Source organism: Lithobates pipiens, unplaced genomic scaffold (assembly GCF_037356315.1).
Source record: "Lithobates pipiens isolate NorthernLeopardFrog02 unplaced genomic scaffold, aLitPip1_a1.2 Scaffold_18, whole genome shotgun sequence".
Classification (NCBI taxonomy): Eukaryota; Metazoa; Chordata; class Amphibia; order Anura; family Ranidae; genus Lithobates; species Lithobates pipiens.
Window position 1 is genome coordinate 80,271,218 of NW_027507758.1, and position 21,246 is coordinate 80,292,463.

Here is a 21,246-nt window from a genome sequence, read left to right on the forward strand (position 1 = left end):
TACATTGTACATTGTAGCAAAGTGTAATTTCTTCAGTGTTCAGTCACATGAAAAGATATAATAAAATATTGACAAAAATGTGAGGGGTGTACTCACTTTTGTGAGATACTGTACCTAGAATATTACTAGCCTAAGAGATAATAAATACACCAATATGCTACTCAGCACAAATGCTAATGATGTTAGCTCCGCTTTGAGTCCATAATGGATTGTGAATGACCTATGTACCTTATTTGTTTAAAAAGCACAATGTATGACTAGCTTCACCCAATTGATTTGTGGCTGGGTTTCTTACAGATTCGAGCAGCTGAATCAATCTATAGATCCCCAGTTTAGACTGTGGCTGAGCTCCAAATCAGACCGATTGTTTCCAGTGTCCATTCTACAGAAGGGTTTCAAGGTGAGACTACAATTCATTAAACAGCTTGATGCCTCAACATTAATACACTCTGTTAGAGCCGGTGTAGGAAGAGCCAGGGAGGAAACTGGAGCACCCACACAAACATGAGTGATCATGCAAAATCTATGTAGATACTGTTCCGGTTGGGAAGTGATTCTATGCACCCCGTGCTGCACAGCGTTACTAGCCACCAATCCAGTATGCTGGATGCTATTTCTTCTTTTTTTTTTTATCAATAGGGTTTATATTAGATTTGTACAAAAATACCAAAAAAAACTGAGGTAAACTTCAACTTCACTCAGGACAAAACAGCATGTTACAATTCATTCGGCAAGGTAACAGTCACATCAGTGCAGTGCAGCCATAATGTATAGACTTATAAGTAGTCCAGACAGGGAGCAGGGGAATGGGAAGAAGGGGGAGGGAAGGAGGGCTATTTCTTAACAAAGATGTTTGCCAAATGTTTCTTCTAGCCAATGATCAATATAGCATTTAAAGTGGTTGTAAACCCTTACAAACCACTTTGACCTACAGGTAAGCCTAGATTAAGGCTTACCTGTAGGTCCAAGAAATATCTCCTAAACCTATACGGTTTAGGAGATTTTTGCCCGAACACAGGCACCGCTGTCTACGGCGCATGCGCCGTGGACAGCGGCGCACAGGCGCACTGAGCGCGGCATTTCCAACAATGGAGCTGCCGCGCGTGTCGGCTCCCGTGCGCATGCGCAGGAGTGACGTCATTGCGGCTCCGCTGAATGACAGCGGCGGAGCTGCGAGACCCCACCGAAAAGATGGATGCGCCGGACTACAGGGGACAGCGGTGACATCGCTGGCTCCTGTGTCAGGTAAGTGACACATAATGGGCTACTATGCGATGCATAGTAGTCCATTATGCTTTGCCTTTGCAGGGAATGAAAGAGGAAGTAAACCCATCAGGGTTTACTTCCTCTTTAACATTATATTTTACAATAATAAAAAAAAAAATGTTAAAATGTGTATGTATGTACGTGTGTGTATGTGTATATATATATATATATATATATATATATATATATATATATATATATGTTGCTGTGGAAAAGTATTTGCCCCCTCCCTGATTTTAGATTTTTTTTTTTCATATTTCTTACACTTAAATGATTCAGATCATCAAACTAATTTTAACCACTTGCCACCCGCCATATAGCAAAATGGCATTGGCAAAGTGGATGCAATATCCTGACTGGATGTCATATGATGTGGTCAGGATAACAAGCCGATGCGCACCCCTGGGGACGAGCATCGCGGTGATCCTTGTTGTGGCGTGTCAGTCTTTTTACCGTGTGATCAACTGTGTCCAATCATGGCTGATCACAATGTAAACAGGAAGAGACATTTATCGGCTTTTCCTCACTCGCATCTGACAGGCGCGAGTAGAGGAAAACCAATCGGCTGCTCCTCTGACAGGATGCCCAACCAGGACCACCAGGGACTGCCACCACTGATGACCACCAGGCATGGCATCCCTGGTGGCCATGGGTGGCAATGTGTGCCCACACATGATGCCAATATGTGCCCACCAGCAATACCTGCCAGAGCCTCCTAATCAGTGATGCCTATCAGTGCCACTCATCAGTGTCCATCAGTGCCACCTATCAGTGCCCATCCATTCCCATCAGTGCCCACCTATCAGTGCCCATCTGTGCCACCTATGAGTTCCCATGTGTGCCGCCTATGAGTGCCCATCAGTACTGCATATCAGTGCCACCTATTAGTGCCCATCAGTGTCACATATCAGTGCCCATCATCAGTGCCACCTCATTGGTGCCACCTCACCCTTGCTCATCAATGCCACCTTATCAGTGTCCGGCAGTGCAGCCTCATCAGTGTCCATCAGTGAAGGAGAAAACGTACCTATGTACAAAATTTTATAATGGAAACAAAGAAAAAATGTTTTCAACATTTTCAGTCTTTTTTTATTTGTTTAGCAAAAAATAAAAACAGAGGTGATAAAATACCACCAAATAAAGCTCTATTTGTGGGAAGAAAATGATAAAAAAAAAATTTGAGTACAGCATAGAATGACCGGGAGGGAAGTGAACTGTATTGAAGTGGTTAATATTACACAAAGATAACCCGAGTAAATCCAAGATGCAGTTTTTAAATTATTTCATTTATTAAGGGAAAAAAGCTGTTCAAACCTGCCTGGCCCTATGTGAAAAAGTAATTGCCCCCTCCCATGCTGAATCATGAATGAACTGTGATTAACCACAGTTCTTTGAAAAGCTGAGTTAAATTTAATTTGCCACACCCTGGCCTGATTACTGCCAGACCTGTTAAATCAAGAAATCACATAAATAGAAGCTGTCTGACGAAGTGAGGCACGCTAACAGATCACAAAAAGCCATACAACATGCCACAATCTAACAAAAATCAAGAACAGATTAGAAACAAAGTAGTGTTTCTAGGGAGGGTTTCAAAAGGCTTTGGAACTCCAGTGAACCACAGGAAGAGTCGTTATCTACAAATGGAGATAATTTGGAACAGTGGTGAACCTTCCCAGGAGTGACCGGCCTACAAAAATTACTCCAAGAGCATGATGACGACTCATCCAGGAGGTCAGAAAAGTACCCAGAACAACATCTGAAGAACTGCAGGCCTCACTTGCCTTAGGTAAGATCAGTGTTCATGATTCAAAAATCAGAAAGACTGGGCAAAAATGACATCCATGGGAGAGTTCCAAGGCCAAAGCCACTGCTGACCTAAAAGAACACAAATACTCATCTCACATTTACCGAAAAACATCTTGATTATTCCCAAGAATTTTAGGTAAATATTCTGTGGACTGAGGAGACAAAAATGTAACTTTTTGGAAGGTGTACATCCATCTGGCATAAAACAAATACAGCATTTCATAACAAGAACATCATACCGACAGTCAGACGTGGTTGTAGCGTGATGGTCTGGGGCTGCTTTGCAGCTTCAGGACCTGGACGACTTACCATAATTGATGGAACCATGAATTCTGAGCTCAACTAGAAAATCCTAAGGCTGAGTTCACACCTATGGGAATTAGATGCGGGTTTCCCCACGTCCAATTCACATAGCCGGAGAATATGACCGGCTCTCTATGGAGCCGGTTCACATGTCTCCAGGGCGGCTGTGGAGCACACTGCACAGAAACACTGTGTGTCTTTGCTCCCGTTTCAGGGACAAATTCAGGCAAAGATTCTGCCCTGATTTGTCCCTGAAACGGAGAACAGGGACAGACAGCATTGCCGAGCCTAAAGGAGAATATTTGGCCATCACTTTGTGATCTCAAGCTCAATTGCATTTGTGTTATGCAGCAGTACAATGAGCCGATACACAACAGCAAGTCCACCTACAAATGGTTCAAGTAAAGAAAAATTTAGGGTTTGGAGTGGCCTAGTCAAAGCCCAGACTTAAATCCAATTGACATGCTGTATCGTGACCTTACACAGGCCGTTCATGCTGGAAAACCCTCCAATGTGGCTGAATTAAAACAATTCTGCAAAGAAGAGTGGGCCAAAATTGTTCCGCATTGCCAGTTATTGCAAACGCTTGATTGCAGTTGTTGCATTGCATTTTTTGATGATCTGAGTCATTTAAGTGTGACAAATATGCAAAAAAAAATTATATATATATATATATATATATATATATATAGCACCTAAAATTATAATTTTAAAGAACATTATATACCATTCCCAATCCTCCAACTGTCAGCTGTATGGCAGAGAGTGTGACATTCATTCTTGTGAGCTATTGAAATTCAATGGCAATGCATAGTGCTGCCAATCTAACATGTTTTCAAGAACTGGGGGCTGGAGTGGGGGTCTTGGGTAGACATGTGCAATTAATTTTGTTAGGAATCGAAATTCGGACAAAATGTTCATTATTTGGTGATTCAAATGTATCCAAATCACAATAGTAATGAATTTCAACTAATTTGAAATAAATGACAACCAAACGAATTATCCAAACTTGAATTTGAAAATGAATTTGAATTTAAAGCGGAGGTCCACCCTAAAGTGGACCTTCCGCTCATCGGAACCCTCCCCCCCTCCGGTGCCACAATCGGCACCTTTCAGGGGGGAGGGGGGTGCAGTTACCTGGATAATCCAGGTAACTGCACCCACTTCCGGGATAGCTCTCTGCGGAAAGGGGCGTAACTTACGCCCCTTTCCGCAAGTGCCCGCCCCTTCCCGCAAGTGCCCCGCTGCCTGCTGGGAAACACACAGATCCCAGAGGCAGCAGGGAGCGATTCGCGCATGCGCAGTAGGGAACCGGGAAATTAAGCTGAAAGGCTCCATTTCCTGATTCCCATACCCAAGATGGCGGCGGCAGGACCCGACAGGCGACCTAGAGATCGGCTTCGGGTGCCGACATCGCGGGCGCCCTGGACAGGTAAGTGTCACTATTTTAAAAGTCAGCAGCTGCAGTATTTGTAGCTGCTGGCTTTTAAAAAAAAAAAAAAAAACGCGGAGTCCCGGTGGACTCCCGCTTTAAAAAGGAAACATATTGCAAGGTATAAAAGTGAAATACTATGATGATTCCTACTTAGGCTGATTTATTGAATAGATTCAAAATAAAACAGAATATAAATTAATAGAATAGAAAACATAGACTAGATTAGAATAGAATAAAAAAAAAAGAATATAGCCGTCTTCTAAAATTCGAATTTCGAATAGAATTGAAAATAAAGAATATAGCTGTTTTCCGAATTTCGAAAACAATAGAATAAAATAGAAAGAATATAGCCATCTTTTGAAATTCAAATTTCGAATAGAATAAAATAGAAAGAATAAAGCCGTCTTCTGAAATTCGAATTTGAATTTCGAATAGAATAAAATAGAAAAAACATACTTTAGCTGTCTTCTGAAATTCGAATTTTGAAAAGAATAGAATAAAACAGAATAGAAGATAAAAGAATAGTATAGAATAGAAAATAAAAGAATATAATAGAAAATAAAAGAATAATATAGAACAGAATAAAATAGATTTAAAATTGGAATTTGGTATTTTCAATTTGATTTTGAATACTTTCAATCCATTGGAAAATTTTGAATCCAGTCAAAAAGGAATAAACAAAACAAAGCGAATTTCATTACAAATGCAACTAAACAAAATTAGTAATTTTTTTTGTTCTGCATATGTCTAGTCTTGGGCATGTGATGCCTCATTCATACTAGATTTTACTGACAGCTGTAGCAAGAATGGCTGGATTCACAGGTAGATGCAAATAGTTGAAGCTGCTTGTATCCAGGGACTATCATCTGTCCCTAACTGCAGGTAATCACCCTGTCAGGCTGAGCAGCCGCCACTATAGATATACTTTACTGTCATTGTATACATACAACAACATTTTTCCAAGTACTCTTTACAGCAGCAATAAAAACACTTCTCAACAAAACCACACATACATACTCCTAGCACATGCCCACATATCTATTTAAATATATCAAAATATAAAATGTTATTTAAAAATAATAAAATAAATACCGGTAAATTTAATTATTTCTTTTTGAATTCCACATAAAATTCCTAAAATCCACATGCACCTGTAAATACAGCTGCAGGAATACACTATTCTTTTCATAGCTGTAGAGTAAAATCTCATGTCAGTGAGGAGAAAGGTGAACATGCGAGATTTAAATAAAATGATGATCACCTTTTATAGCCCAAAAAGCAGACAAGTGATGCAGGTATCCACAAAGCTACAGGAGTGAACAGTGGCTTCACCTTGCTGGCTATGCAGTGAGGCAAGAGAGTCGAAAATACAAGACTGGTAGTACAGATTTACTGTACAACTATTCTGACAGATTAAATAGTTCCCATATATTTTTTCCAACTGCATGTTTAGCTGTTCCTGAGGTTTCGCTTTAATGTTTCTTCTGTTTTCTGGTAGATGGCTGTAGAGCCCCCTATGGGTTTGAAGGGGAAACTGCTGCAGACGTTTGACAATACTGGAACTGGACTGATAACCGAGAAGATGTTTGAGAAGGAGAACCATGGACAGCCCTGGAAAAAGCTGCTCTTCAGTCTATGCCTCTTCCACTCTGTGCTAAATGAGAGGCGAAAATACGGGGCACTGGGCTGGAATATTCCCTACGAGTTTACTTCTTCTGACCTGGAGGTCTGTACTCGCTGCTTTTTGTATACACATAACTAATGCCCCATTCACTCTTATCAGATTTTCTACAGATTTTTTCCTTCAGGTTTACCAAAACCATGTAGTGCAAGGGCCTGCCTGGTTGCATACAAATTGAAACTCCTAAGGTTTGACCTCATATTATATGGTTTTGGTAAATCTGAAGGAAAAACTCAGCAGAAAAACTGATAGGGTGTATGGGGCTTTAGAGTACTGTAAGCTGCATGTGTTGCCCATATCAACCAATCAGACATTGCTTGGGGGTCACATATTTGTTTTCCATTAAAGCTATCATGTCAGTACAGTACAAAAATCAAATGAAAGGCACCTTATAAAAAACATATTGCATATTCACCTTTCCGGTGGACAGCAAGTGAAGTCTTCACTGTGTTGAGCAGCTACTGTTTGATACATTTGCCATTTGCCCCACTGGATGCTGAGGTTCCACCCACCACCCCATATGAGGTATGCTTGTTTCCCACTGTGAAGCCTCTTCCGGGGGCGGGGGGCTGGTGATCAGCACTTTGGGCCGACTTTCCTCCTTATTATGCCAGTGTACAGTGTTCTGGACCGCACTACTAAACAGCCAAGGAGAAATGTTCTCCTCATCCAGACAGCAATAGAACCCCCCACTTTTCATTGAGGAAGAAAGATTGATTAGGAAGAGGGGGCAGGGGTTAAAAGGTCGAGATCCTATAGATCAAATAAATATTTAAATATGAGGTGTCATGATCACAGTTGGATTTACTCCTGCAGCATCTCTCCACCCCCTGTGATGTCAGCAGTGTGATCTTATTTGATTGGAGAGACAATGGAGAGCTCATGCAGCATGACAACTTGTGATGACCTAGGAGGGGCCTTATGGAGGGAAAAATCTGTCATGACTCTTCAGTAAGACAAAGCTACAAAACGAAGTTGCCATAATTGTTTCCCAGGACCGCACATCAATACAGAATATCCCAAAACAAATGAATATTAAATGGCTTCAGCTGGCTCTCCATCCATAAGGAAAGCCCCTCTAACATGTTTCACCCGTATAGGGCTTAATTGCTACGATTAACCCTTATACGGGTGAAACATGTTAGAGGGGCTTTCCTTATGGATGGAGAGCCAGCTGAAGCCATTTTGTGTTCATTTGTTTTGTGATTCACTATATTGATGTGTGGTCATGGGAAAAATTTGTGGCTGTATGGACTTGACGTGCTCTTATCAGTGACCCAGTACCCTGGAGCAGTGCTTGGATTGGCCGCTGTACCTGACAGGAGCATGTGAGCGGTGCAGCGTTTTATTCATTCATGATGTCACACAGGAGGGGGCCAGGATGGCTGATAAAAATATCAGGGACTCTGGAGGTAACACCGCTATTTCAGCTTTTGTTAACCACTTGATCTCTGGAAGATTTACCCTCCTTCATGAAAAGGCCATTTTGTGCGATACGGCACTGTTATTTTAACTGACAATTGCACAGTCATGCGACGCTGTACCCAAATAAAATGTATGTCCTTTTTTTCCACAAATAGAGCTTTCTTTTTGTGGTATCTGATCACCTCTGCAGTTTTTATTTTTTTGCACTATAAACAAAAAAAAGACCGACCATTTTGAAAAACAATAATTTTTACTTTTTTCTATAATACATATCAAATATAAAAAATGTAAAAAATTTAATTTCTTCATCAATTTAGACCAATATGTATTCTGCTATATATTTTTGATAAAAAACAAGTCTAAATAAGCTTATATTGATTGGTTTGAGCGAAAGTTATAGCATCTAAAATCTATTCTACAGGATAGTTTTATTTATTTATTTTTACTAGTAATGGTGGCGATCAGCTTATAGCGGGACTGCAATATTGCGGCAGATAAATCAGACACTAAGTGACACTTTTGAAACTTTTTGGGGACCAGTGACACTTTTATACAGTGATCACTGCTAAAAATAAATATGCACTGTCACTTTACTAATGACACTGGCTAGGAAGGGGTTAACATCAGGGGCGATCAAAGGGTTAAAGAGAAATTAAACCCTGATGGGTTTACTTCCTCTTTGTTTCCCTGCAAAGGTAAAGCATAATGGGCTACTATGCATCGAATAGTAGCTCATTATGTATCACTTACCTGACACAGGAGCCAGCGATGCCCCTGATTTCCTCGACGGCTGGAAGCATCTACTGTATCTTCCTTCCAGCGTCGCGGACTCCGTCTCTATGACTGGCCGGAGTTGCGTGACATCACTCCCGCGCATGCGCGAACGGGAGCCGCCAGTCACTGCATGTCCTTTAATGAAAACGGCACGCTGTGACCCTTCTAAAGTGCGCATGCACAAAATACATCGGTGCATGAGCAGAAGGAATCCTCGTACGGGGAATTGTAGATATCTCCTAAACCATGTAGGTTTAGGAGATATTTACAGCACCTACAGGTAAGCCTTAATCTAGGCTTACCTGTAGGTGAAAGTGTGTTGTAAGGGTTTACAACCACTTTAACTGTGTGCCTAGACTGTGCTTTCTCACTGTGTGGGAGGTGCTTTGACTAGGGGAAGGCAATGATCCATGTTGCTGCTTTGCAGGAACACAGGATTCAATATCTTCCCTGTTGACAAAATAGCAATGTGCCTGGTTTACATAGGCAGATCGCTGTTCTGCCTGTGTGCTGTATAATTGGTGGGGGCCATCAGACATGGAGTCCACGGTACCCGCCACTGGGTTCCTGCTGTTTGTGATCACAGCATGAGCGGGTCGCCGGTGGCGTGCACGCGGCCTAGACCCGAAAGTGTCAGATCACGTACTAGGTACATGATCTGGCACAGAGTGGACACCCTGCTGCAGTATATGTACAGTGGGTGGTCCGCAAGTGGTTAAAGAAAAGGCAAAAACATTTTATTTTTCATTGTGGGTTATGTAACCCTTGTCAGGTTTTTTTTTTTGCATCTTATGCAAGATTTCCATTCAATTCCTGTCCCATAGCCAAAGCAGGGAAGTGGGAGGAAATCCATGCAAAGTGAGGAAACCCTTCGTTGTCACCAGGGTTACCAGAACTAGTGTCCCCATTGAAAGAGTTCCCCTCTATTACTGTTTTGGAGATGACCCAATATGTATGATTTTCTTTCACCTCTGATGATAATTGTAAATATGATAAATAGAGAGGGTGAATCTCGCTAACGGTGGCACAGGCAGCATTAAAAACCAAACAAGGGTTTTAACCCCCCATCCAAGACTAAAAAAGATACATTTTAGAATAACCAACAACATTGACATCCTGTTAATATAAAGCTATGTTATGTGTAATATAACATGGGCTTTGTTTGCAGGTCTCTATACAGATGTTGGCAATGCTCACTGAGGGTCGCAGTGAGATTCCCTGGAAGGCTCTCCATTATCTGACCGGGGAGGTGGTGTATGGAGGCCGTGTTACAGATCTTTGGGACCGCCGGTGTCTCCTCAGCATCCTGGACACCTTCTGTAATCCGGCCGTGTTACATGATGGTTATTCCTTCTCCGAGGACAAGGTAATTGCACAGTTCACAAAATGCTGCATGGAATAGTTTCTTAGGTTCTCATTCATCCAGATATTGGTAGAGCCAATGATAGTTTGGTTCCAAAAATGTATATAAAAAAAAAGATACACACAAAATCAGTGTGAAGCTCAGTGCTAATGTGTAAAAGCCCATTAGTCCAAAAAGTCAATCCAGGAGGTGAATATGAGTCAATCATAATGAGAGTCTAATGCCGCTTACACACAATCTGAATTCTCGTCGGAAAAAGCTCTGATGGTTTTCCCGACAGAATTCTGACGGAATTCGGCTCAAACTGTCTTGCCTTCACACGGTCACACCAAATTCCGATCGTTTATAACACAGTGACATACAACACGTACGACGGGACTAGAAAAATTAAGTTCAATAGCCAGTAGCCAATAGCTTCTGTTTCGTAGTTGAATCTGAGCATGCGTGATTTTTGGCGTGTCAGAATTGCATACACATGATTGGAATTTCCGATAGTTTCCAAAAGTTTTTCCATCGGGAAAATTGAGAACGTGCTATCAATTTTTGGCTGGCGGAAATTCGGACAGCTAAATTCCTTTTACAAAGATTTTTATTGTGAAGTAAGTTTATGAGCCAATACAATAGGCTTACAGTAAGATTTCAGTGCAGGTAGTTTCAGTTGAGTATAGTTCAAGCAGATTTTCATCCAACCATGTACACATTCCCTGGATCAGAACAGTCCCTGGAGTTGGACAGCTAAATTCCAATGGAGCATACACACGGTCGCATTTTCCAATGAAAAGCTCTCATCTGTCTTTTTCTGGCCGGAATTCCGATCGTGTGTATGCGGCATTAGGGGAGCCGGAGACTGTGAAAACAAGAGGGCAGGGGAAAAGGAAAGAGAAACACCAAGCCACTCCCAGTACAGCATTGTTTTATTACAAAGTTGCAAAATTTAAAACAAAGTAAAATGCACTCACATAGTGCTGGATGGGTGAAGGCATGTCAGGGGCAGCGATAGAAGAAACCACAGAGGAATCCTAGGATGTCAGACACGAGCGCCGGGTGTCACTGGGAGCCAAAGCCTTGAGGAAATTCAGGAAGGTGCCGGCAGGCTCTCTCGGCGTGGAGGTGTTTCGGAGCGGTCAACCTGGGTACTGCCTACCACCGTGTTTGGCCAATCAGAACGCGTTTTAGAGGCAAGGCCATGCCTCCTTCATCAGAGCTGATAAAGGAGGCATGGCCTTGCCTCCAAAACGCTGACATCCTAGGATTCCTTGGAGGTTTCTTCTGTCGCTGCACCTGACATGCCTTCACCCAACCAGCACTATGTGAGTGCATTTTACTTTTAAATTTTGCAACTTTGTAATAAAACGATGCTGCACTAGTAGTGACTTGGTACTTCTCTTTACCTTTTTTCCCTGCCCTGTTGTTTCCAAAAATGCATACCTGCTCAGCCAATCTTATGATCCAAAGTGCAGTGCTAAGAGTTAATAAAAAGTCCCAATGATGATAAAATATGACATCTCAATAAAAACAGTCCAGTTGTGTTGGTCCACACAAAGGAAAGTGCTGGGAAGAATCAATCACCAAGAGGGAAAGGTTCACACTAATGCCACGTACACACGATCGGAAATTCCGCCAGAAAAAGTCTGATGAGAGCTTTTGGTCGGAAAATGCGTGTGTATGCTCCATCGGACTTTTGCTGGCGGAATTTCGGCCAGCAAAAGATTGAGAGCAAGTTTCTCAATTTTTCGGTCGGAAATTCCTATCATCTGTACAAATTCCGACGCGCAAAATTCCTACGCATACTCGGAAGCATTGAACTTCATTTTCTTGGCTCGTCGTAGTGTTGTACGTCACCGCGTGACTCTTAGGCCGCGTACACACGCGCGGACTGTTCGCCCAACTTTGTCCGTCCAACAGTTTCGGCAAACAGTCCGCTCAAACTTAGCATGGACGGACATGGCCACACACGACGGACGAACAGTTTGCTGAAACCGTGCGCGATGACGTGAACGGCACGTACGACGGGACGAAAAATACGACGTCCTATACACTGCATTATAACTTTCGGCATGAAAATCCTTTCTGAGCATGCGCGCAACTTTGTTTGACGAACAAGCCTACACACGAGCGGACTGTTCGCTGAAACAAGGTTTCAGCGGACAGTTTTACGGAATTTCCGAAAAACCTTGTCCGTCAAACTGTCCGCTGAAACTGTCCGCTGAAAGCCCACACACGAGCGGACTGTCCGCCCAAACACTGTTCAGCGGACAAAGTTGGGCGAACAGTCCGCCCGTGTGTACGCGGCCTTACCCCAATGAGTGGACTACTTAATCAAAAGCAGTCAAACACACTTGAAAATCCTCCACTTAGATTTCACCATACACACGGGGAGATAGATTGTATGAACACCAATAGGATCCCACTTAGACAGACTTTCATCACATCAGGACATTATGTAAATAGGTATAAAGGGTTATATGACGTTGCCAAGCTCGACAGCCGGCCATCACACTGGATGGAAACATTGATCGTTTTTATTGGATTGGAATGTAGCTTTTACTGCGTTGTTTGTGAGTATTCTGGCCTTTGCTGTACTCTTAATAAATGTACTTGTCAGTAATACTGTGCAATGAAGTTGTTTATACCTATTTACATTTAATGAGATGTCATATTTTCTCAACATTGGGACTTTTTATTAATTCTTAGCACTGCACTTTGTGATTTATGTTATTTTGTCTTTTTGCCAGGAGATTTGTGTCAGCAGCTGTGTTGCTATTATTAAGGCTATTATTCATTAGTATGGATATTTTTGTTTTTTATTTCTAGTCTTATGATCCTGGCACTCTTGATGAGCAGCATAGAACTTCCTGCCTGATGATTGGACAGTGAAGGAGCAGCAGCATGCTAATAAATCATCACTTCTTAGTCCCGTCAGCTTGATTCCTCTTTATTTATAATGCGGTGCACTTGATGTCTAAAATAGGAATGGTTGTGGAGGAAAAGAGATTTGGGGTCTTACAATTAGAAACATAGACAAGAGTTTGTGCTGTGCAGTAAAGAACCCATGTTCTTGAAGAAAATATAAATAACTAGTATATAAAATATATCATTGACACATACATAGTAGCATGGAAATACTGTGCATAAGAAATGTAAGCGTAAAGAAAAAGCAGGATGAATGTATGCTGACATTCTCAGGACAATACATTGCTAAGAGGGAGCTGCCTGCAATATACTATAATCATTTTCTCAGTAACACTGAGATCACACTCACTCTGATAGAGATAAAGACTGACAGATTTGTGCTTGTCTCAGCTCAGGTCTTTTATACTGCATGCTGTGAATCATGGTGATGTAATCCTTCCGTAAGTGAAGTGAATCATTGTTCTCTGTTCAGACTCTATTCCTTGTCTGCTGCCACATAATACCAGTAGGGGATGTAGCTCAGTGGTAGAGCGCATGCTTTGCATGTATGAGGCCCCGGGTTCAATCCCCGGCATCTCCACTTTATTGTTTGTCAAAACCTTTTTGCTTCTTGTAACCATTCTATGAAACATTAAATTCAAGATACTGAATATAGGCTTTCTTACCGATTATTTTAATGTACAAAAATATTTCTTTGCATTGTTGTAGCAATAATTATATTAACAGATTTCTTGACGATTTCTGCAATTTGTAAATTTCAGTCTAGGTGATAAATGTGCAACCCATATTCTGTATTTTAAATACATATTTAAACAACAACAAAAAAAAGTATAAAATAGTATACTATACTGTATATTGGCATTGTATTGTAACAACTGTTGATGATCAGCTAATTTTAAACATTGTTGATAATAATAATAATACATTAACTAAATAATAAAATTGAATTTGAATATGCTGGACATAGAAATGCCTTGCTCGTCAAAATAATAATCAATTATTTAAATATATGCTGGACATAGAAATGACATGTCCCTCAAAATAATAATAGTCAGAATAATAGCAATAATAATAATAATTAACATTTATTGTGAATATGCTGGACATAGCCATTCTATGCTCATCAGGATAATAATAATAAATAAATTAAATAATATTTATTGTGAATATGCTGGGCATAGACATGCCATGCTCATCAAAATAATAATATAATAATAAATTAATTCAAGAATATGTATTGTGAATAGGGATGAGCTTGGTGTTCGTGTCAAACGCATTATCGACTCAAACACCTGCTGTTTGCCCGTTCGGCGAAGCCAGAACTCTGTGGGCCATTTGCGCCAAATTTGTGTGGCGCTCACGGCCCACAATGCACTGCGCCATTGCAGTGCATTGCTGGCTCATGATTAGCCAAGCATGCACTGTGACCCCGCCTGCTTGGCCAATCACAGCGCCAGTAGCAAGGAGAGCCATAATTGGCCACAGGCAGGATGCCTGTGGCCAATTATAGCTCAGGGTGTTTAGTACATGCCCCACATTATATAATGCCGCCAGCGAGGCGGCCTTGTGTAGTGTTCCGGCGTCTGCAGGAGTTAGTGGGTGTTGTGTGCCTTCAGTGCAGTATACACCTGTATCTACCCTTTATTGCTGTTCTCTAATAGAGCCATCTGCAGGAGTTAGTGGGTATTGTGTGCCTCCAGCGCAGTATACACCTGTATCTACCCTTTATTGCTGTTCTCTAATAGAGCCAGCTGCAGGAGTTAGTGGGTGTTGTGTGTCTCCAGCACAGCACAATATACACCTGTACCTACCCTTTATTGCTGGTGTTCTCTAATACAGCCATCTGCAGGAGTTAGTGGGTGTTGTGTGCCTCCAGCACAGCACAATATACACCTGTATCAACCCTTTATTGCTGTTCTCTAATAGAGCCATCTGCAGGAGTTAGTGGGTGTTGTGTGCCTCCAGCACAGCACAATATACACCTGTATCTACCCTTTATTGCTGGTGTTCTCTAATACAGCCATCTGCAGGAGTTAGTGGGTGTTGTGTGCCTCCAGCACAGCACAATATACACCTGTATCTACCCCTTATTGCTGGTGTTCTCTAATACAGCCGTCTGCAGGAGTTAGTGAGTATTGTGTGCCTCCAGCACAGCACAATATACACCTGTATCTACCCTTTATTGCTGTTCTCCAATAGAGCCATCTGCAGGAGTTAGTGGGTGTTGTGTGCCTCCAGCACAGCACAATATACACCTGTATCTACCCTTTATTGCTGGTGTTCTCTAATACAGCCGTCTGCAGGAGTTAGTGAGTATTGTGTGCCTCCAGCACAGCACAATATACACCTGTATCTACCCTTTGTTGCTGTTCTCCAATAGAGCCATCTGCAGGAGTTAGTGGGTGTTGTGTGCCTCCAGCACAGCACAATATTCACCTGTATCTACCCTTTATTGCTGGAGTTCTCTAATACAGCCATCTGCAGGAGTTAGTGGGTGTTGTGTGCCTCCAGCACAGTATACACCTGTATCTACCCTTTATTGCTGGTGTTCTATCATACAGGCATCTGCAGGAATTAGTGGGTGTTTTGTGCCTCCAGCACAATATACACTACCCAATTACTGGTTTTCCCATCTCCCTGCAGGCCATTACTATGTCTGGAAGGCCAACAAGGAGAGGCAGACAGTCACAAGCCAATAAAAGAGGGCAAGCAGGCTCTGTGTCTAGAGGCAACAGTGCTGGTTGTGGATGCGGTGCATCGTCATCAGCACGTGGCCATGGGACACGCTTGTCCTTATTTTCGGCAGCTGGGCACGTTGAGCCGCATCATGCCAAAGACTTGGTAGAGTGGATGACCAAGCCCTCTTCATCCTCCTCATCCTCTCTCACCCAGGCTCAGGGTACTAGCAAAGCAGCTGCCAACGCATCCTCTTCCCTTATCTCAATGTCATCATCAGTCACTCCTTCCCTAGACCCACCATGTCCCCCTGAGGAATCCCTCGAACTGTTTGAGCACAGTGTTGGGGACATGCTCCAGGAGGATGCCCAGCGTTTTGAAGGCTCTGATGATGATACTCAGCTAGAGGAAGGCAGTATCATGAGCGCAGAGAGAGGGGATGCTCAAGAAAGACAGCAATCTGGCAGTCATGTTCCACAAGCTGCAGCATACTGCCAGGTTTGCTCCAGTGATGAAGAGGGAGGGGATGATGAGTTCACTGACTCCACATGGGTGCCTGATAGGAGAGAGGAGGAGGAGGAGGCACATCTCCAACGAAGCAGGATGCCCTCCGGGGGCCAGCTTAGGGGCAGCACACCGACTGAATCACACCACAGAGCTCCGCCTGTGCAGGGCGCTGCCTCTGCGCGTTATTCCAAAAGTTCTTTGGTGTGGGCCTTTTTTGAGACGAGTGCATCAGATCGCACCGCTGCTATTTGCAGCATATGTCTCAAGCGTATCTCGCGTGGCCAAAACATCAGCCGCTTGGGCACCACAAGCTTGACCAGACATATGTTGTCCTGCCATGCAGCTCGTTGGCAAGCCTACCTTAAAGACCCACACCAAAGAACAAAGCGGACCTCTCCTTGCTCCTCATCAGCTGGGATCTCCAGCCCCACTAGACCTTCAGTCCTCTCTGAAACCTGCACTGAAAGGAATAAAGGTGTAGAATTAGGTGTGTCACAGCCAAGTGCTTGCGGGCACTCTGCTAGCAGTACACCCACGTCCGATTGTAGCAGGCAAATTTCCCTACCCCAGCTGCTGGACCGTAGAAAGAAGTTCACTCCCAGCCATCCACATGCCCAGCGGTTGAATGCTAGCTTGGCTAAATTGCTAGCACTTCAACTGCTGCCTTTTCACTTGGTAGACTCGACCCCCTTCCGTGAGTTTATGCAATGTGCGGCTCCTCAGTGGCAAGTCCCCAAACACCGCTTTTTCCTCACGGAAGGCAATTCCGGCTCTCTACCGGCATGTGGAAGGCAATATCCTAGCCTTGCTGGACAGGGCGGTCAGCGGTAAGGTGCATATTACCGCTGACTCATGGTCCAGCAGACATGGACAGGGACATTACCTGTCTTTCACAGCCCATTGGGTCACACTTCTGGCAGCTGGGAAGGATGCAGGACAAGGTGCAGTAGTGTTGGAGGCTGTTCCGCCACCACGCCTCCAAAATGCTACTACTGGTTGTGACACATCTCTCTCCTCCACCCCCTCCTCTTCTTCTTCCCCCATGGCCTCTTCCAGTGCTCTGTCCTCGGAACCAGCGTTCAAGGGGCTACGCAAGTATGCAGGCAAAAAGATGCCATGCCGTTCTTGCGCTGGTTTGTTTGGGGGAAAGGAGCCACACTGGGGCGGATGTTTTGTCAGCTCTGCAGGGGCAGGCCGAGAGGTGGTTGACGCCACACCAGCTTAAGCCAGGAATGGTGGTTTGTGACTATGGCACCAACCTCCTCTCCGTCCTCCGAAGGGACAACTGACCCATGTGCCCTGTGTGGCTCACGTCCTTAACCTGGTGGTGCAGGTTCTTGGGCAGGTACCCGGGCTTACAGGATGTCCTGAAGCAGGCCAGGAAAGTCTGTGTGCATTTCCGCCGATCATTTAATGCCAGCGCTTGGCTGGCTGAGCTCGAAAAGGAGTTGAACCTGCCCAAGAACTGCCTTATATGTGACATGCCCATCAGGTGGAACTCAACGTTGGCCATGCTGCAGCGGCTGCACACGCAGCAGAGGGCCACCAATGAGTACCTGTGCGACTACGGCACCAGGGCAGGGTCAGGGGAGCTCATTTTTTTCTCACCACGCCAGTGGGGCATGATCAGGGATGCATGCACTGTCCTGTCACCGTTTGAGGAGGCCACAAGGATGGTGAGCAGTGACAGTGCATGCATCAGTGACATTGTACCACTTGTCCACCTGTTGGAGTATACGCTGCGTGGAATAATGGACAGGGCACTTGAGACAGAACAGAGTCAGGAAGAGGATGATTTCCTTGTCTCTCAAGGCCCCCTTTATCCAGACAGTGTTCCTGCTGTCCCACCCATCACACAGGAAGAGGAGGAGGAGGATTGTGTCAGCATGGAGGTGGAGCCTGGCACTCAGCAACAGCAGTTTGTAGGGATGATTTACAGTCCCAAGAAACCCGGGGACTTCTACGTGGCTGGGAGGAGGAAGCTGCGGATCATGTTGTCCTTAGTGACCCAGAGGACCCCGGACCGAATGCCTCAAGAAACCCGGGGACTTCTACGTGGCTGGGAGGAGGAAGCTGCGGATCATGTTGTCCTTAGTGACCCAGAGGACCCCGGACCGAATGCCTCAGCTAACCTACGCTGCATGGCCTCCCTGATCCTGCAAAGCCTGTGGAAGGATCCTTGTATTCTTCGGATCAAGTAGAGGGACCATTACTGGCTGCCCGCTCTCCTTGATCCACGGTACAAGGGTAAGGTTGCAGACCTTATCTTGCCGTCACACAGGGAGCAGAGGATGAGACATCTCCGGGAGGCCTTGCAGAAAGGTCTGTGCATTCGTTCCCAGAGACTGGGAAGTTACAAACTCCTGGTCCTGGACAACGTGTTGCTGAGGCTTCGGTCAGAAGGAGCGGTGGAGAAGGTGGCTGTCTGACCGGTGCGTTCAGACAATTTTTTAGTCCGCAGCCCCAAGGTATGATCGGTTCCAGCAACCATCGCCAGCGTCTGATTTACATGGTGCTGGAATACCTAGGGGCAAGGTCAGACTTGGACACCTTTCCCACCGAAAATCCTCTGGCTTACTGGGTCTTGAGGATGGATCACTGGCCAGAGCTTGCACAGTATGCAATTGAGCTACTGGCCTGTCCTGCATCCAGCGTTCTTTCGAAACGCACTTTCAGTGCTGCTGGTGGCTTTGTAAACGATCACAGGGTGCGCCTGCCCACCAACTCGGTTGATCGACTGATCTTCATAAAGATGAATCAGTCTTGGATCACCACCAGCTACCAAGCACCTGAAGCTGATGTAACCGAATACTTTTTTTTTAAATGTCACATCCCTTCAAGACTGCCTATGCTAATGCTGAGTGACTGTCCTGTTATGTTGACTGACTATCCTCTTCCTCCTCAATGATCTCACTGATATCTTGGAAGAACATTTTTGGTTCTGGGTGATGCCACCAGCCCAATTTTTCAGCCCCTGTTTAACAGGGATGTGTAATTACAATTTTTGATGCAATGCTTTGCAGCAGGGCTCATTCCTGCACTCCAAATAGAGTATATGGGAGAGGTTGCAGTGTCGTGGCACCAGCACCAGTGCCTAAGGCCCAATTTTTCAGCCCCTGTTTAACAGGGCCATGTAATTACAATTTTTGATGCAATGCTTTGCAGTAGGGCTCATTCCTGCACTCCAACTAGAGTATATGGTAGAGGTTGCAGTGTATAGGCCCAATTTTTCAGCCCCTGTTTAACAGGGGCATGTAATACATTTTTTGATGCAATGCTTTGCAGCAGGCCTCATTCCTGCACTCCAACTAGAGTATCTGGGAGAGGTTGCAGTGTTGTGGCACCAGCAAGCAGTGCCTAAGGCCCAATTTTTCAGCCCCTGTTTAACAGGGGCATTGAATTACAATTCTTGATATAATATTTCACAGCAGGGCCCATTCCTGTGCCCAACGAGAGTAACTGTGAGGACTTATAGTGTTGTGGAACCAGCACCACCACCACAACCACCAAAGGCCCAATTTTTCTACCACTTTTCAACAGTGGCATGTAATTACAATTCTTGATATAAGAATTCAAGAGTCACTTTGAGGGCTTACAGTGTTGTGGCAACACCAACACCTTGTTCCGCCATTTCTGCAGAGCATATAGGGTAGGCCCCTACTTACAAATGTCTCCTACTTGCAAACGGAAGGAGACAACAGGAAGTGAGATGAAAAAAGACGGACGGCAAAAAAAATTATTCAGGGGTGATAACCCTTCCCATGTTTTCCAAAAAGCTTAAAAATAGATTTTTTGACTGGAGCTACACTTTAAAAATGTAACAGTTCAAAATTACAAACAGATTCTACTTAACACAACAAACCTACACAGTCCCTGTCTTGTTTGCACCGCCTGTATACTGCTGTTCTGAGTATATAGGGCCTAGGAGCCCCACGCCTTTCCTTTTTTTGGGGGGGTACGGGGTTCCCCTTAATATCCATGCAAGACTCAAAGGGGCTGGTAATGGGCAGGGGGAGCTACCCACGCAATTTTTCTCAATGATTTTCATCCATATTGCCGGAACCAGATATTACATTAAAACCGCAAGCAGTTTTAAATGACTTTTTTTCTGTTAAATGTAATTTTGTGCAGGGACTGTTCTAAACACGGGAAACATGTGACACTTTCACAGACATACTATAGACACCCCCCAGGCATGATATTTAAAGGAATATTTCCCTTTTTTTTTTTCACTTTAATCGTCATTAAAATCAGTGCTCCCGAAAAACGGCTGTTTTTAAAAACAATTTTGGCATTGACCCATATACCCTGGGGCAGGAGCCAGGTCCCCAAACCCCTTTTAGGACAATATCTTGCATATTAGCCATTAAAATTAGCACTTTTTATTTCGAACGTTCGAGTCCCATACACTTCAATGGGGTGCTAAAGTTCGCACGAATTTTCGGTCCGTTTGAAAGTTCTGGTGCGATCCGAACCGGGGGGGTGTTCGGCTCGTCCCTAATTGTGAATATGCTGGACATAGAAATCACATGCTCGTCAAAATAATAATAATCAGAATAATAACAATAATAATAATAAATAACATTTATTCTGAATATGATGGACAAAGACATTCTATGTTCATCAGAATAATAATAATAATAATAATAAATAAATGAAATAATATTTATTGTGAATATTCTGGACATAGAAATGCCATGCTCCTTAAAATAATAAGAATTATAATAATATTTATTGTGAATATGCTGGGCATAGACATGCCATGCTCATCAAAATAATAATATAATAATAATAATAAATGAATTCAAGAATATTTATTGTGAATATTCTGGACATAGAAATGCCATGCTCATCAAAATAATAATATAATAATAATAATAATAATAATAATAAATGAATTCAAGAATATTTATTGTGAATATTCTGGACATAGAAATGCCATGCTCATCAAAATAATAATAAGAATTATAATAACATTTATCGTGAATATGCTGGCCATGCTCATCAAAATAATAATAATAATAAATGAATTCAATAATATTTATTGTGAATATGCTGGACATAGAAATGCCAAGCTCGTCCAAACAATAATAATCA

The 21,246-nt window shown here is 43.4% G+C and overlaps 1 protein-coding gene and 1 non-coding gene across 2 annotated transcripts in view; both read left to right on the forward strand.

Moving 5' to 3' along the window:
• The window catches only part of DNAH14 (dynein axonemal heavy chain 14), a 418,175-nt gene that overhangs the window by 381,255 nt on the left and 15,674 nt on the right, over nt 1-21,246 (forward strand). Inside the window, exons 76-78 of the mRNA XM_077485830.1 lie at nt 298-400; nt 6,309-6,536; nt 9,859-10,056. Coding sequence (XP_077341956.1) covers nt 298-400; nt 6,309-6,536; nt 9,859-10,056 — 529 coding nt within the window. The remainder of the gene's footprint in view (nt 1-297; nt 401-6,308; nt 6,537-9,858; nt 10,057-21,246) is intronic.
• Nucleotides 13,475-13,546, forward strand: TRNAA-UGC (transfer RNA alanine (anticodon UGC)). Its single transcript has one exon. It is a non-coding gene; the product is annotated as a tRNA-Ala (tRNA).